We start from the raw sequence: 15,055 nt of genomic DNA on the forward strand, positions 1-15,055 counted from the left end.
TTAATATCCTGGAAAGAGGTAGAAAGATCTAGTCAAAGTCACTCTTTCGGCAGTGGGCATCTGCGCCCTACCATCTGCCAGCTCAAATGAAAATCGAACCTGAAAGGAAAAAAAGGTCTGTAGTTTTTCTTTGGCTTTTTTTTTTTTTTCCTGAGTGAAAGGATTTTCACCTATGGTGGAAAAATTGCAAAAAGTAGAGCAGAAATAAATGATAAAATAAATGAAAAACCTGTAAAAATCACAACAATATGCATATATAAGCATAGAATGATCATATGTTTAAAATCTACTTCCAAATCTAATAGTAATGGGCACAGGCAAGTTAAAATCCACTCGTCTATTCAGGACAATAGAGGAGTTAAAATAAATGATTGTTTCCTAGGGCTTGTTTTCTAGCTCATAACAGCTTGGAACTGGCTTCCAGGCTGGCGAACTTACCTAAGAACCTCAAGACTCATTGAAAAGATAGGCATTTTTAGAAGATAAACATGTCCAGAGCTGCTCCCTCTGGTTTCCGATTAGATTAGTCAAACAAGGAAGTAGAATATAAGAAGTATCTAGTACCTACCTTTCGAAAAATTTCCTCCAGGTCACAGGACCAGGCATGTTCTTGCAAAATTTTGATGAGTTTAATAATAAAAAGAGAGCCCAATAAGGGATGTCGCCAAGAAACATTATCTAGGAAGAAAGCACATTCTAAATGTCATGCAGGGTCTTGCCTGGCCATCTAGATGGAGCCCTAGGATTTATATTCCAGCTGAGGCAGACTATTGAGTTCCCACTGTTACCTACATACTGTATGCCATGGTTATGTGAATATATTCAACATTCAGTGTGTATATTTTCACTTATAAATTATTAAAGTCCTATAAAATATACTGTATATGGTGCAGATGTTAGGGCAGCACACTCTTTGAGTTCGAGGAACCACAAATCTAGTAAAGAGAGAAAGGCAGAATGGGGTGGAGGGGAGTGATTTTAGGGGCCCTGAGAAAGAAATACCTCCATGTGGATCCCAAGAGTGCTATTTACTGATTTGATTTAAGTTACTTAAACACACTGCAATGTACTGGCCTTGGCTGCAATGAGTAGAGTAATAATTATGCCACAAAGAGATATTTAAAGATTAGAAGTAATCCTTTGGAGTTCCCATTGTGACACAGTGGAAATGAATCCAACTAGTATCCATGAAGATGTGGGTTCGATCCCTGGCCTCACTCAGTGGGTTAAGGATCTGGTGTTGCGGTGAAATGTGGTGTAGGTCACAGATGCAGCTCTGATCCCGCATTGCTGTGGCTGTGGTTTAGGCTGGCAGCTGTAGCTCCAATTTGACCCCTAGTCTGAGAACTTCCATATGTCATGGGCACAGCCTTAAAAAGCAAAAACAAACAAGCAAACAAAAAAATAAGATTAGAAGTAATCCATCACAAAGGTCTGGGAGAATATAAGATACACAATACCCAGTCTATACAAGGTGATTATATCAATAACATTTCAATTTTAACTACTTTGTAAATAATTTAATTAAAATCAAATAATATTGATCCTAAGGTTTTGGACAAAGAAAATATTAACTAATATGAAAATAGTACCAACAGAAAAAAAGTACATTCCTAGACAAGATTTAAGAAGGAAAGACCATATTCTAATGGTGACAGAATAGTCTTATGGAAGGAAATATTGAAAAAGAATAATTATATGAACTAGTAGAGACATAAAAGTTATGAAGCCCATTTTAAAATTATACAAAGAAATATATGATAAAATTGTTAATAGCTGTGTACTTAACCATGGATACATGCTTTAGCACAATCTTTTAGTCAATGAAAATGATAATAAAGTGTATAATAACAATAAATTAAAGTCATCTAAAACTACATCTATCTTATGGAGCTGGTTTCAGTTAAAAGAAATGGGTGGGAGAGAGTTGCAGGCAGGTATCTCTTCAAGTTCTTTGTGAAGAATATGGATGGCCATATTTCTTCAGGAGAGCACTACAGTGTAATTGGGGTTGACACCAGAGAACATGAAGCTAGGTTTACTAATGGAAACTGAAGACAACTGAATTGGCATTTCCATGAACCGTCTAGAAAGGAGGAATGAAGAAAGTGAATGAAAAGGAGACAGAAACCAGAAGGATGGATGTCAAGAAACCAGAGGCCTCCAAAGGGCTTATCACAGCCAGAGGTAAATCTCTGTGGAAGGCTGGGATCAAAGAATTTTTAAAAATAGTTTTATCTAATATTGAAATCTGCTAAATACATTCAAGCCGTAAACATGTGGAAGTTTTGCCTATTGCTGTTCTTTTTGATTGTTGAAGAAAATTGATTTCTACATCAAGACATGGTCAACACACTGCAAAAGCAGGCTACTTCTGAGAGATGATACCTCATTGTCAGAAATAATCTTTAAATTAAATGATTTGATCAGAGGCAAGGCTTTAAGGCCGCAGGTAGTCAAGAGAATGTTAATGTCCAAGAAATTCCAAAACATAGTGGATTAATAAACTCAAATGACTTCTATTTAAACCTTGAGATGGAAAGTAACTCAAGGGAAAACATTGAATTAAGTTATAATATAGAAACATATTTAATAATAGCAATCATTTAATGTGTGCTTTACTCTGTGTCATGCTCGATATTTCATATTCATTATCTCATTTAATCCCTACAACAATGATATTTGTATTTGCATATATTAGTGAGGAATTCAAAGATAGTCCAGAGAAGCTAAATCACTGGAACTAGTTTACAAAGTACTAAATAGCAGAGTTAGAATATAGTTGGCAGGACTCTTAATCCAAAACTTAACCTTAGAATCATTCAGGTTTCTTCTATTCCATAAACTCCATACTTGTAGTTGAAACAACTTTAACTTAAGGACTCAATATGTCTTGTCTGCTTTTCTGCCTCTCCCTACCTCTTATAAATACCACTCTTCTATAAATACATAACTTGAACTGTTGAGTGATCCCAACATTGTAGACCTTTTTGTATGTGGAGTCAGATTTTAGTTTATTTTCATACATATATGTTTCTATTTGTCCCTCAGAGTCCAGGAAAATATTTTGCAACTTAGGAGTTTACTAATTACTAACTTAGTGAAAATATGTACACATTTATTTGGTCTCCATGGATAAGGTGTAACAAAAATGCCTTACACATATACTCATTACCTGGTGTTGAAGAACAGAAAGCAATAAAATCTTTTTCTATGTGGGCTTTCTTAATGGCATCATACTCAAAATCTTCTGCAGCCAGTAAGGAGGAATTTCCAGAAGGTCCTACTGAATCTTTTATCCATACGACCCCTTGCTTCTCTGGAAAGTCAAGATTTGGTTTCCTGTTACTACCAGAAGACAAGGGAACTTTCTCCCCTAAACATCTGTTCAACCATACTTACTAATTTATTTGTCATTATCTTTCATTCACATGTGGGTACACATATACACATCAAGAATTATATTTTCAACAACCCTTATCTCTCCTAATCCTCAAATGAATACTAACAACATCCCATCCAAATACCAAAGTATTAAGATTAAAAATGGCACCTCTTTAGTTGAATATGTAACAAGTATCTACCAACCAGTCATAAAATTCACAGAAGCTACAATCTTGTTTGGTGACAGTAGATGTTCTTTGACATTAAAGAGCAGACCCCAAAAAACTGGATGCATACAGATGATGAGATCAATGCTTGAATGTCTTATGCTGTAACAGATATCAGCACTCACCACCACGGCAAGCCTGGATAATGATCACCTTGGGTTTGTCCTTCAAACTTGGACAGTTCAAGGTGTTCAAAATCTGAAAGACGGTGTTGACTTCTAATACATCTGGGACTTCTTCGGAGTATTTCTTCCCACAAATGCCAGCCTGGATTCCATGAGACATGAGCACCAGAAAAGTACTATCAGAGGACTTGTGCTCTGGGCGGGCAGCAAATGCCTTCAGCTCTATAGCCATGTCCTGGAAGAGAAATACCACTGATTTTGGACTATGTAAGTCATTATCAGGGCACCCTGGAATCCAATAAAGGGACACTTAAGGAATTCCTGGATGATGTGGAACTCAGTGGAATACAAAAAGAAAATTTGTTTCTATTCACAGAAAGGTGAAGAAAGGGTTATGGGATGCCATTCAGGGATTTTTAGCAGAGAACAAGGGACATTATTGAGTTAATAGAACACTTCCCAGTTAAAACTTTTGCCAGACTCTTGCTCAAGACTCTAGGTTAGAAGCATTAAGTACCTTCTGAGAGAAAATTTAGATTTTAGACTCTCAAGTGGTTAAGTTTCTGAGGCTACAATCAAACTTTCTAACATTCTTTAGGAATATCAAGGGCATAACCATCATCTCTATGAGAGACGTTACCGAAGCGGTGAGATTTTCTCTAACATCCACACTGTAACCCAAATCTTCTAGTAGTATCTTCATGTCTCTAATATCAACATCAGCACCATCTCTCCTGGGAAGATTTTCAAACTCTGTGTTGCAGATTATGAGGGCAAGGCGTGTGCGAATTGATTTTTCCATTATTGGGTAAATCTGTAAGAAAAGTAGGTTGGATGAATAGTCTTGCTCACCCTAATTAAATATTCATCTTGAATATTTAAGACTGGCGTTCCCATCGTGGCGCAGTGGTTAATGAATCCGACTAGGAACCATGAGGTTGCGGGTTTGATCCCTGGTCTTGCTCAGTGGGTTAAGGATCCAGCGTTGCTTTGAGCTGTGGTGTAGGTCACAGACGCGGCTCGGATCCCACATTGCTGTGGCTCTGGTATAGGCTGGCAGCTACAGCTCTGGGAACTTTCATATGCCACGGGTGTGGCCCTAAAAAGACAAAAAAAAAAAAAAAAAAAAAAAAAAAGAGAGATGTAAGACTGATTGATTCTCTTTTCTTAGATCTATCCAGAAAACTAATCTCTTGAACCATAGATAAAAACAGGGCAGGGAGTGGGGATAAGTCCTACTGCAAGAGTGGGAATGAAATTTGCAAATACGCAGATGGCAGCTGAGCATTTGATTTAATTACTTTTGAGAGGTAGGACTTTGAGAGATGAACAGGCCTGGAGCCATAATGACTCAAGTTTAAAACTGATTCCTTGACTGGTTTAGTCAAATTCTTTACGCCTCAGTTTCTTGATCTCTAAAATGGGTTATGTTGAAGGTTTAAATTGTTATTACATACAAAATCCTTAGAACAGTGTGAATCATACTAAGCATTAAATAGATGCCATTGTTGTTATTATTATAATTATTTACTTAGGGAATTGACCAAACTTGAAGTCCCTACATAAGCCTGGGATTCTAAGAATTAGGAATCCTTTAGGTAAGGGAAGGAATAGGATGATTTTCCAGAATATCTCAAGGAAATTAGCTCCAAGGAAGAGCCACTGCAGTTTTGAATTGTCTCCAGTGTGTCTTTCATCCAGATCCTTATGTTTTACAGCACCTCTGCTGACTTTTCTTTCCATAGCCTTTGGGCTATGTCTGGGGGGCAAAGCTTGAGGCTCCCTCTTGGCTCTGAAGATGCAGGCTTAACTGGGTTGTCTTGTACTGTCTGAGGGGCTGCAAGAGACAAGAAACATTATGAATAATGGCATGCCTATGTGTCCCATTTGGTGTTTCTCCTAGAATCATCTGTGTGTGAAGCCACGAGGGGAGAAATTAATTCTAAGGAATACAACCCTGGGCTAGTCCTTAATACCACTAAATGCTTTACTGCTAAAGGAATACATTCCAAGCCAGAGATTTTCAGGGGTGTGAGATAGGGAATGACGTTCATCTCTTAGAATAAGTATCAACAAATATTTTTGATTAAAAAGTCAAAAGGGAGTTTTTCAAGGCTGTGCATGATAAAACTCTCCAAAAGCAATGTTAATAAAATAGTTAAGACATAAATTTATTTCAAATAAAGTTAGGATAAGATTAAATGGAAGTAGTTTTTAATGAATCCATTTCAATGGTTTTTTCAAAATATATATGTTTATGTATCTATTTATTTATTTGCTTAACAGGCATGGTAGTAGGTGTTAGCGACTGGAAGGAAGGAAAGAAAGAAGGAAGGAAAGGCTTTTGTCCTATCCTTTAGGATCTCTCTACTGTGTGTGCATATGGGGAGGAAGAGAAGATGTGACTATGGGGAACTAGAATGAATATGAAATAGAATGATAAATGCTAAAATCAGGGTCACACCTAGAGGAACTCAGTACTAAGCATTGATTACACAAATATAGGAGGAGGCGTTTTCACAGTGGTTTATGTGAGAAAAGCCATGGGAGTTTATTTGATCACACCAACTAATACTATGAGGTACTTGCTAAAGAAATTAACATAATCTTTGTTTCAAAATAGAAATAATCTTTGTTGATATCTGAAGGATCCTTTAGAAACTAAATTATTTAAATGAGAAAATTATATTCAATTTTGAAGTGGAATTTGAAGTAACTGTGGTATATTCAGTTAGGTAAACCAAGGGAGCATACCAAAGTAAACTGAGGAATGTTGACTGTGGAAAAACTAATAGATAATTAGGATGAATATATGTGAGAAATATAAATTGCTATCATATGGAATCATTATTATGTTCTATTTCTTCATAAAGGAGTCAGAAGAACAATAGAAAAAATTAAAAATAAATATCTGTGTTATATTAGAGCAATTTTTTCTTAGGGTATTTGGTTATACAGTGGTGTCCCAATCCATGGAATATCTAAGAAAACATGCATCCTTAATAGATTCATTAGAATGTTTTCTAAATTTGGTGGAGTATTTGCTTCCCAGGACTTTTTTCCAAATATAAGGTATTTTTATTTTAAGAGAAAAGGGTCATTTTGAGATGAAATCAGTCTACAATTGTGGGTGAACTACTGTTCTAGGAAAAGCAAAATACTGATTATTTGATAACTAAGAGGCTGGATTCAGACAAAAATAAGGTTTGCTAATAAGAAATTTAATGCATATTGACCTTGAGTCAATAAAGCTGAGGCCACCATTTTCAGGTTGGACGACTGAAATATCTTTAAGAACTTCCTTGTCATCTGGGTCCTAGGTATTTCCCATGGTACCTTCAATATTGTGTCAGATGAAAAGTTTTGTATTTAAAGTTTGTGGCAGAAAATGGCTAGCTGTTCCACAATACACTTTTTCCTTTTTCCTGGACCCACAGTTAATCTGTGTTGCTCACCAGTCCAGTAATTAGGTGAGACCATATATCTAAGTTCTAGACAATGAGATGCAGGCTAAAATACTATGTGATACATCCAGGCCAAGCCTCAAGAAATCTTTCACAAATGGTTCTCCATATTCCTCCCAATGCCACTAACTTGATGCTTATTACTACAGTTATTTTGGTGTCCTATGTTCCAGATATCAGAGCTATGGGATGGAAGAGGCCTAGATATCTGAGTTAGCAATTGGAGGAAAGCTGCCTTCTGATGAAAACTGCCTATTTTAGAATTTCAATGAACTGGTAAAAAAGTTTATACCATATCAAAGGCACTATAAATATTTGACTCTGTTACCACAGCCCATATAATCTTAACTGGTACAGATGTGTGTAGTGTCATTTCCATCCTTAAATTTTTGGCTGGCTTTAATTTGATGGTGGGGATTCTTAAATGTCTAGTCATTCACAATTTGTATATTCGTATAAGCTCAATAAAAGCCTTGCTTGTTTTGTTCATTACTCTCTAGATAATCCATTGTATAGGGTCTGTAAAACAGTTGGCATGTGCTAAATATTTTCTAATGGTATAATAAATAGTGGTACTTCTGGCTAAATTATTTGGTGAAATAGCCTTAACAGATATTTGTGGCATGTACCTTACAAGTCAATTTCTGTTAATGTTATCTATAAATAAGTCATGTGTTCAATTTCCTCATAAAGCTTAAAGACCTGTGAGGGAAAATGATGCATTTATTTTTTAAAAAATTACAAAAAAATACAGTGAGAGTTATGATTGGGGAATTATGGAGCCCTGCAGGAATAGAGGCTCTGAAATCAAGTAGTAGAAATAGAAATGGAGAAACAGATCTGAGAGATGACTCAATAAAACTGGAAGCCACTTGAATGTTAGAAGTGAGGGAAAGGAAAGTGCTTAAGATAATTTCAGGCTTCTGGTTTGAATAACTGTGTGATGGTCATACTGTTAATCAAGGTAGAAGAAAGTGGAGGAGAAGCAAGGTGGGGGAAGGATGGCACATGTAGACAGAATGAGTCTGCAGAGATATGAGTGCATTCGTTCAGTAGACACTTGAACGATTGAAGTGTGGCTCTCAGATGATTAGTCAGGATTTGGAACAGAGATTTAGGATTTGTTAACATAAACATGATAGTGAAGCTGCAGGAAAAGTTTCTGCCAAAGCAGAATAAATTAAGAGTAAAAGGTAAAATTATCTATAGTCCCCTCACTCTGGGTTCTTCCCATTCATCTGCAGTTAATGTCAAAGAAGGTGGGGTTCAAAGAATGTCATTGCTTTGAAAATATCATTACCTGGGAAAGGAGGAACCACCGCCTGGGATTCTTGTACAGTAAGGCATTTTCCAGATTGTGAACCTGAGGAAAGATGAAGGACATTAAAATAGTCACTTTTAATCTCTGAAGATTCTTAGCCCAATGTGTTGGACACTCTGTATTGAAGATGCCTTGCACAGGTCTCAATCCTGTTCAAGATGTGAATTATCTGGAGCCACACTCATCACTGGCAGACAATAGCCTGTACACATGAACAGCTAGAACTGTTAACACTAGGTAGAACAAAAGTGTCTGGATGTGACTCCCTCAATTTCTATTTTCTATGATGAAAGTAGAATTGAAATAGCATCATCTATAGAATCATGCATGTTTATGGGAGTTCCCTTGTGGATCAGGGTGGTTAAGGATCTGGCAGGCTCAGGTCCCTGCTATGGTGTGGGTTTGATCCCTAGCCAGGGAACTCCCACACGGCATGGACACAGCCAGAAAAAAAAAAAAAAGAGAGAGAGAGAGAGAGAGAAAGAAAAAAGAAACAAACAAAAAATCATGTATGTTTTAATGAGGCTCCTGAGGTGACCACTACTGCTTAACAGATATATATGAAAAGTATGTTTGTCTAACTCAGAGCTGACCAGGACTTTGGAGAAAACTGAGAATAAAAGGCACCTACGCTTGGGACACTTAACCATGCCAAGATTTATGACAGCAGAAAATGAGGGTGAATTTGAGGCCTACCTCTAGTCAGTCTAAGTAAATTTCCTAAAAGTCATAGAACAGGAAAATGGTGGAGCCAGGCTATTAACACAAATATGTCTTGATTATCAATATTGGGCTCTTGATCACTAAGCTACTCTCCAGCCTGCAAAGGTATCTGTACAATTATGCATGTGACAGGAGCCCTGACCATAATCTCTGTAATCTGCATTTGCCCTACTCACTCAAATCTATTAATGTAGTCTCTAGGGTCACTATTTATTATGATTGTCAATTTCAAGGACAAGAATTGGATTTCAATTTATTTAAGGTTTAATAGGGATCTCAATATAGCAGCGACACCCACCTGAGAAGCTTATTCCAGAATCTAAGAATTGGCATGAGCCAAAAATTGAAAAATACTCCATGGTACCTATTGAAGACAAGGTTTCTTTAGACACAATACATCTAATGTCTCTGTTCTAAATGGGAGAGAGCCATAGGACATCCCACAAAACTTTAAGTCCAAGGCAGCAGGCTGCATTTTTGTCCCATCCTTCCCATCTAGACTACTAGACTAAATTAATCATCAATAAATTCAAGAACATTTTCTGGAAGAGGCCTTATTATGACAGTAATGTCAAGAATTTTTTTTTTTTTTTTTTTAGAAATCTCCCACTATAGTACATTTAAATATTGCATCCAATTATCATATTCTAGGGCCCTGAAACAAATGGCAGATAGATGAGGGGGTGACAAAGCCATGGCAACTCTGCCGGAGGGGCATCATCTGACAATTAGAGAGGGAGACTCCAGGTATTAGAGTTACCACCCTGAGTTGTACAGGTGCTTCTAGGATTCAAGCACTATGAGCTGAAAGAAATGTGACAAGGAAGAAGACAATTTTGCTACTGTACAAATATTCTAGACCCTTATTATTATAGACTGATTGCCTTTAATTCTTGGGAAGGGGAAGTTAATGAAAAAAAAAATCTCCCAAAAAAACCCCAAGAAATTAATTACCCATAGGTGGACATAGAAACATTTGCGATGTCACTTATAGGGGCACAGGCTTCTCTCAAGCACTAGGAAAAAGAATGGTTTCTGATTTTTCAAAGAACATCTTCACTTTGGGAAGCACAAACGAGACCAGTAACAGGAAGTCCACTAGAGCTCCTGTCTTTTCTGTGCGGAGGAACTAGAGAAACCACAGAAAGAGCAGCTCTGAAGGCAGGACCTATATTGGGCCCTCAGGAGACTAACCTAGAGGGCGTGGGCCTCCCGGAGTGGTCCACAGCTAAGTGTCATGCTAGTGTCGCACCATCTTCTGCCAAAGAAGGTGCACGGGAGCAGCTAAAAGAAAGAGCCTGCTTAAAATCCTTACTTGTCTGTAGCATTTAATTTTTTCTCTGAGTGTTTCACTATCCTTGAAATATATTTAACTCTTCCTGGAGAGAAGTTGTACAAAATCTTTGATTACATACCTTAAGTCTTTCCATTAGATGACTGCTTAAGTTCCTCTAAGCATTAACTATGTAACTAAACAACTAACTAACTAAAGTGCCTTGCTAAGAGAATACAGTATGAAGTTTTTCAAGACTGTCCCCATGAATTTCAACAAATGACCTATGACATATTCAGGATAGGAAATGAGCTTTAATGCAGAGAAGGCCACTAAAGCCAAAAGAGTAGGAACCAAAAAGAAAGAGACAGCGGACATGGCCAATGATATAGAAATGAGGTTCTGAAACCAGAGGTAAGGAAGTTGTCTGAAAACAAACATGAACAGTGAAGAAATCAGATGTAAGGCATAAAGACATAGATCTACATGAGCCTTAGTCTATGTTGACCCTCACCTGTGGAGAGTTCGAGGACTCCTGCAAGGTGGGGGTCGTCTCCACAAATATGATTGATGCAAATTTGGCATGCCTGGGGCCCTTTCCGAATAACAGAGTCAATCAAAGCTCGGGCCTTATCCATAACTGTAGCGTTTTCACCTCTTACTATCTCCACCTCCTCCTGGTTCAGGACTCTGGTCTCTAATAGTTCATCCAAGAGGCCATTGATCGTACCCATGGCCACTGAACGGACAAACAGCCTCCTCTTCTCCTTCAGGATCTTGTCTGTTGGAAGCATAAAGATGTCTCAAGTCATGAACACAGCCTCATTTTCCTCTCATCTCAGCTATAGGGCATAGCTTCCTTTATATTCAGTGAATAAAATACCCCTCCCCACACAGTGGAGTAATCCTGAGCATGCCCACATCTCTTCTTCCCTTGGTGTTACCTGTATTATGTGCACTGAGTAGTCTGAAGATTGAGATTTACTACCCCCGAGCTAGGACCTGAAAACCAGAGATCATCCTAACATGCCTCATGTTATTTAACTGCAAAATAAAATCATGAAACAGTGACAGTCCATTTCCTGTGGGGACAAAAACTGCTGGTACCCATTCTGTGTCAATTCTGCACCTTCAATTGAAATATGACATTTAAGAATTTAGTTAGGATTGCAAAACAACAGCAGGATACCAGTAAAGCCCAGTTCCTTTCTGGCCCTTGCCTTTCCTTTCTAAAGACTGTAGGGCCTCTGGATCCCTCCCTTCCTCCCCTTTTCCCCTACCCCTCCTTCTCCTTGTGCTCTCTCTGTTCTGCTCACCTAAACATTTACAGAACCTAATCATGGCTTTTGCAAAAGCCAGACCCTTCTAAAACTCTTTCTTCCAAGAGACAATATATTTTTAGATTGTAAAACACTCACCAGCCATGGCTTTCCCTTCTTAGGCTTGGTTTGTAGTATGAAACTGAAAGCATGTTCCACCTTCCTTTAAGCAGGGTGTGTGCATATTGAGAAATACCCACTGTGCAAACATATATATGAATTTTTGTTGTTTTTTTTTTTTCCAAAGAAATAATCAGATTGCCAAAGCTCAGAGTGCATCAGGGAGTGCATCCTTGGGAAATTTCCTTCACCAGCACTTGAATCAGTCAGAGTAAGAAGGCAGGGTGCTTAGAGAATAAGAAAAGAATGAGAGGGTATTCGCACAATTAAACTCATACCACAATGAATCTCTTTTTCATTAGGAAGTGTGACTCAGAAGAGTAACTGGTCTTTTGACATCTTTTATCTGTTCAGGCTGCTATCATAAAACACCAGACTGGATGGCTTATAGGCAAGGGGAATATATTTCTCACAGTTCCAGAAGCCAGAAGTCCAAGATCAAGGTGCCGACATGGTTCAGTTGTGGTAAAGTTCCTTTTGGGGGGTTGCAGACTGCCAGCTGCTCACTGTATCCTCACATGGCAGAAAGGACAACGTATCTCTCTGAGATCTCTATTATAAGAGCCCCGATCCTATTCATGAGTGTTCTGCTTTCATGTTCAACTCAATATCCAAAGGCCCCACCTCAGGCATTGGGTGTTCAACATATGAATTTGGGGGCACACAGACATTCAGTCTATAACAGGAGAATCTGAACCACAATGACCTGTGTCCCCACATCGTGGTTCTGGGTTGTGTCCTGGAAGCTGCGTGTCCCTGTGAAGCATGTAAGAAGGAAGCTTCATAAAAGTTCCACGGAAAGAAATTCCTAAAATATCTGCGTTTAGAAAAGAAATATTTTTTTCTCCAGAATCAAACAAATCTAACACTCTTCCTTTTTGGGTGGCTCTGTTTTGAGGGACACTGTGGAGACTAAAGCACAGGCTCTGGACTCAAAACACCAGACTGAGCATTTTAAGTGTCTGCTCCTGAGTGAAGTATTACATTTTTTTCATGTTTTGGTTCTTCTATATGTAAACTATTTTCATTAACAGTACACACTACACAGTTTTGAGTGTGAAGTTAATGAAAATGTGGAGACAACATAGAACATTGCCTGGTACACTGTAAGCACACAATAAGAATTGTTTTTATTCTTCTTATTATTTGCTTTTTAGGGCTGCACCTGTGACACATGGAAGATCCCAGGCTAGGGGTCGAATCGGAGCTACAGCTGCCAGCATACACCACAGTCACAGCAACGCCACAGCCGAGCCATATCATGTGTGTAAAACCCTTGTCATAGCCCACCCCCCCATCTTTAGTAGTCATGAGCTATGTTTCAAAAGCAAGGTAATGTCAATATATACTTTGTAAATGCTTCTAGATTTTTCATTTGCTCTATTTTACAGCCTGTCATAGCAGATGTATAAGTCAGGTAAATAAACATCGATTCCATTCTATGAATAAGTAGACCAGGTAAAAGTTGATTCAGAGACTTGGCAAGCACGAGTTGCAGAATTCGGGTGAGCATCCAGGTTTCCTCCCTCTCCAACACTTGCTCTATGTGATATGCTGCCCCTGCGCCTGACACCTCTCGGGAAATATGGAATATAAAAACAGGACAGAACTATGCCCTTGTTCTTGTGGAACTGAAGACAATTTGTGGATATAAAATATAAAAATTGATAATAATGATACTGATAATAAATTGGGGCATAGGTAAAAGTGCTGTGATGTATCAGAGAAGAGTCAATTAAATATGACCTGGAGCAATCAGGGAGGAGGATGCAGCCTGGCAGGACACACTCTAGTTGTAGGAGGGAGAGCTTTCAAATTGTTAGTGGAGAAGAGAGGAAATAACAAATGTATGAAGACATTTCTGTGTTCCACATACTAAGGTAGGTCCTTTCACTCACTCAACAATACTAAAAAACTACTACTAGCATCCCAGTTTTAAAGATCAGAAATTGAGGTTCAGCATGAATGTGTCTCTTGGCCAATAGCACAGTTCATGAGTACAAAGTGTAATTTGATTGCTTTATTCTAAAGTCCATGATTTTAAAAAATAATGTAAACTGAATTCGAAGGCCAGAATCAGGGAAGGAGGGGAATTTTTAAAAGGTATTTGAATTATGAGGTGTTTGTTTGGGATCAGTGGGAAATGTCTTTTGAGAGATAGATTGGGTCCAGATTATGATGATTTACAAAAACCAGCCTTGGAGTTCCTGTCGTGGTGCAGTGGTTAATGAATCTGACTAGGAACCATGAGGTTGCGGGTTCGGTCCCTGCCCTTGCTCAGTGGGTTAAAGATCCGGCGTTGCCGTGAGCTGTGGTGTAGGTCACAGACGCAGCTCAGATCCCACGTTGCTGTGGCTCTGGTGCAGGCCAGCGGCTACAGCTCCAATTCGACCCCTAGCCTGGGAATCTCCATATGCCACGGAAGCGGCCCAAGAAATAGGGAAAAAAAAAAAAAAGACAAAAAAAATTTAAAAACAAAAACCAGCCTCAATGAGTAATTTAAATTGATGTGGCAGGCAATAGGAAGCCACTGTAGCACCCTGAGTGAGAGGGTAAGGTGAACATGCCTCTAAGGTAGCTACTTTGTATTGAGTGTTTAAGGAGAACTAGACATTGGAGCGAATGCTTATTCTACATTGGTCCTGCTAGAGGAAACTTTTGAAAACACTGATGTTCATACACATATTCAAGTTTACTCCAGATTATTGAATCAGAATTTCTAAGGATAAGACTTGGGTTATTAACACATAAAAATAATCCTAGGTGTTTTGATATATATCCTTCATTGACTATCACTGCTGAGTGTCCTAATCTAGTATTAGGGATAACTAGGAGCTCTCTGAGATCCCCATGCACCACAGCATTGAGAATTTAGTAGAACATGTTCTTTGAGGCTGGTCACATATGAATCAGGAGCTGGGCCTTGAGTAACCAGGGCATTTGGGCCAAGAAATGGGAAGAAACACCTGGGAGTTATGGGTGGCTGGGAAAAGAAGCTGCAGAGGTTGTGGGCTGTAGTAGAGCAGCAAAGAGCTTGGCAGCAGCCAGGAGGGGTATGGTGTTCTTGTATCAGATTTCTGTTTCAACGGTATTTTGAAA

General features: G+C 38.4%; 1 protein-coding gene across 1 annotated transcript; it reads right to left on the reverse strand.

Moving 5' to 3' along the window:
* CASP1 (caspase 1, apoptosis-related cysteine peptidase) lies at positions 1-11,299 on the reverse strand (the record flags this gene model as incomplete). Its single annotated transcript, NM_214162.1, is given in 8 exon segments — positions 1-99; positions 569-678; positions 3,176-3,319; positions 3,737-3,971; positions 4,377-4,550; positions 5,458-5,573; positions 8,501-8,563; positions 11,032-11,299. Coding segments are annotated over 8 exon segments (1,209 nt in total), but the record flags the coding sequence as incomplete, so codon positions are not given.

The sequence above is a fragment of the Sus scrofa genome, chromosome 9 (genome assembly GCF_000003025.6).
Source record: "Sus scrofa isolate TJ Tabasco breed Duroc chromosome 9, Sscrofa11.1, whole genome shotgun sequence".
Taxonomy (NCBI): Eukaryota; Metazoa; Chordata; class Mammalia; order Artiodactyla; family Suidae; genus Sus; species Sus scrofa.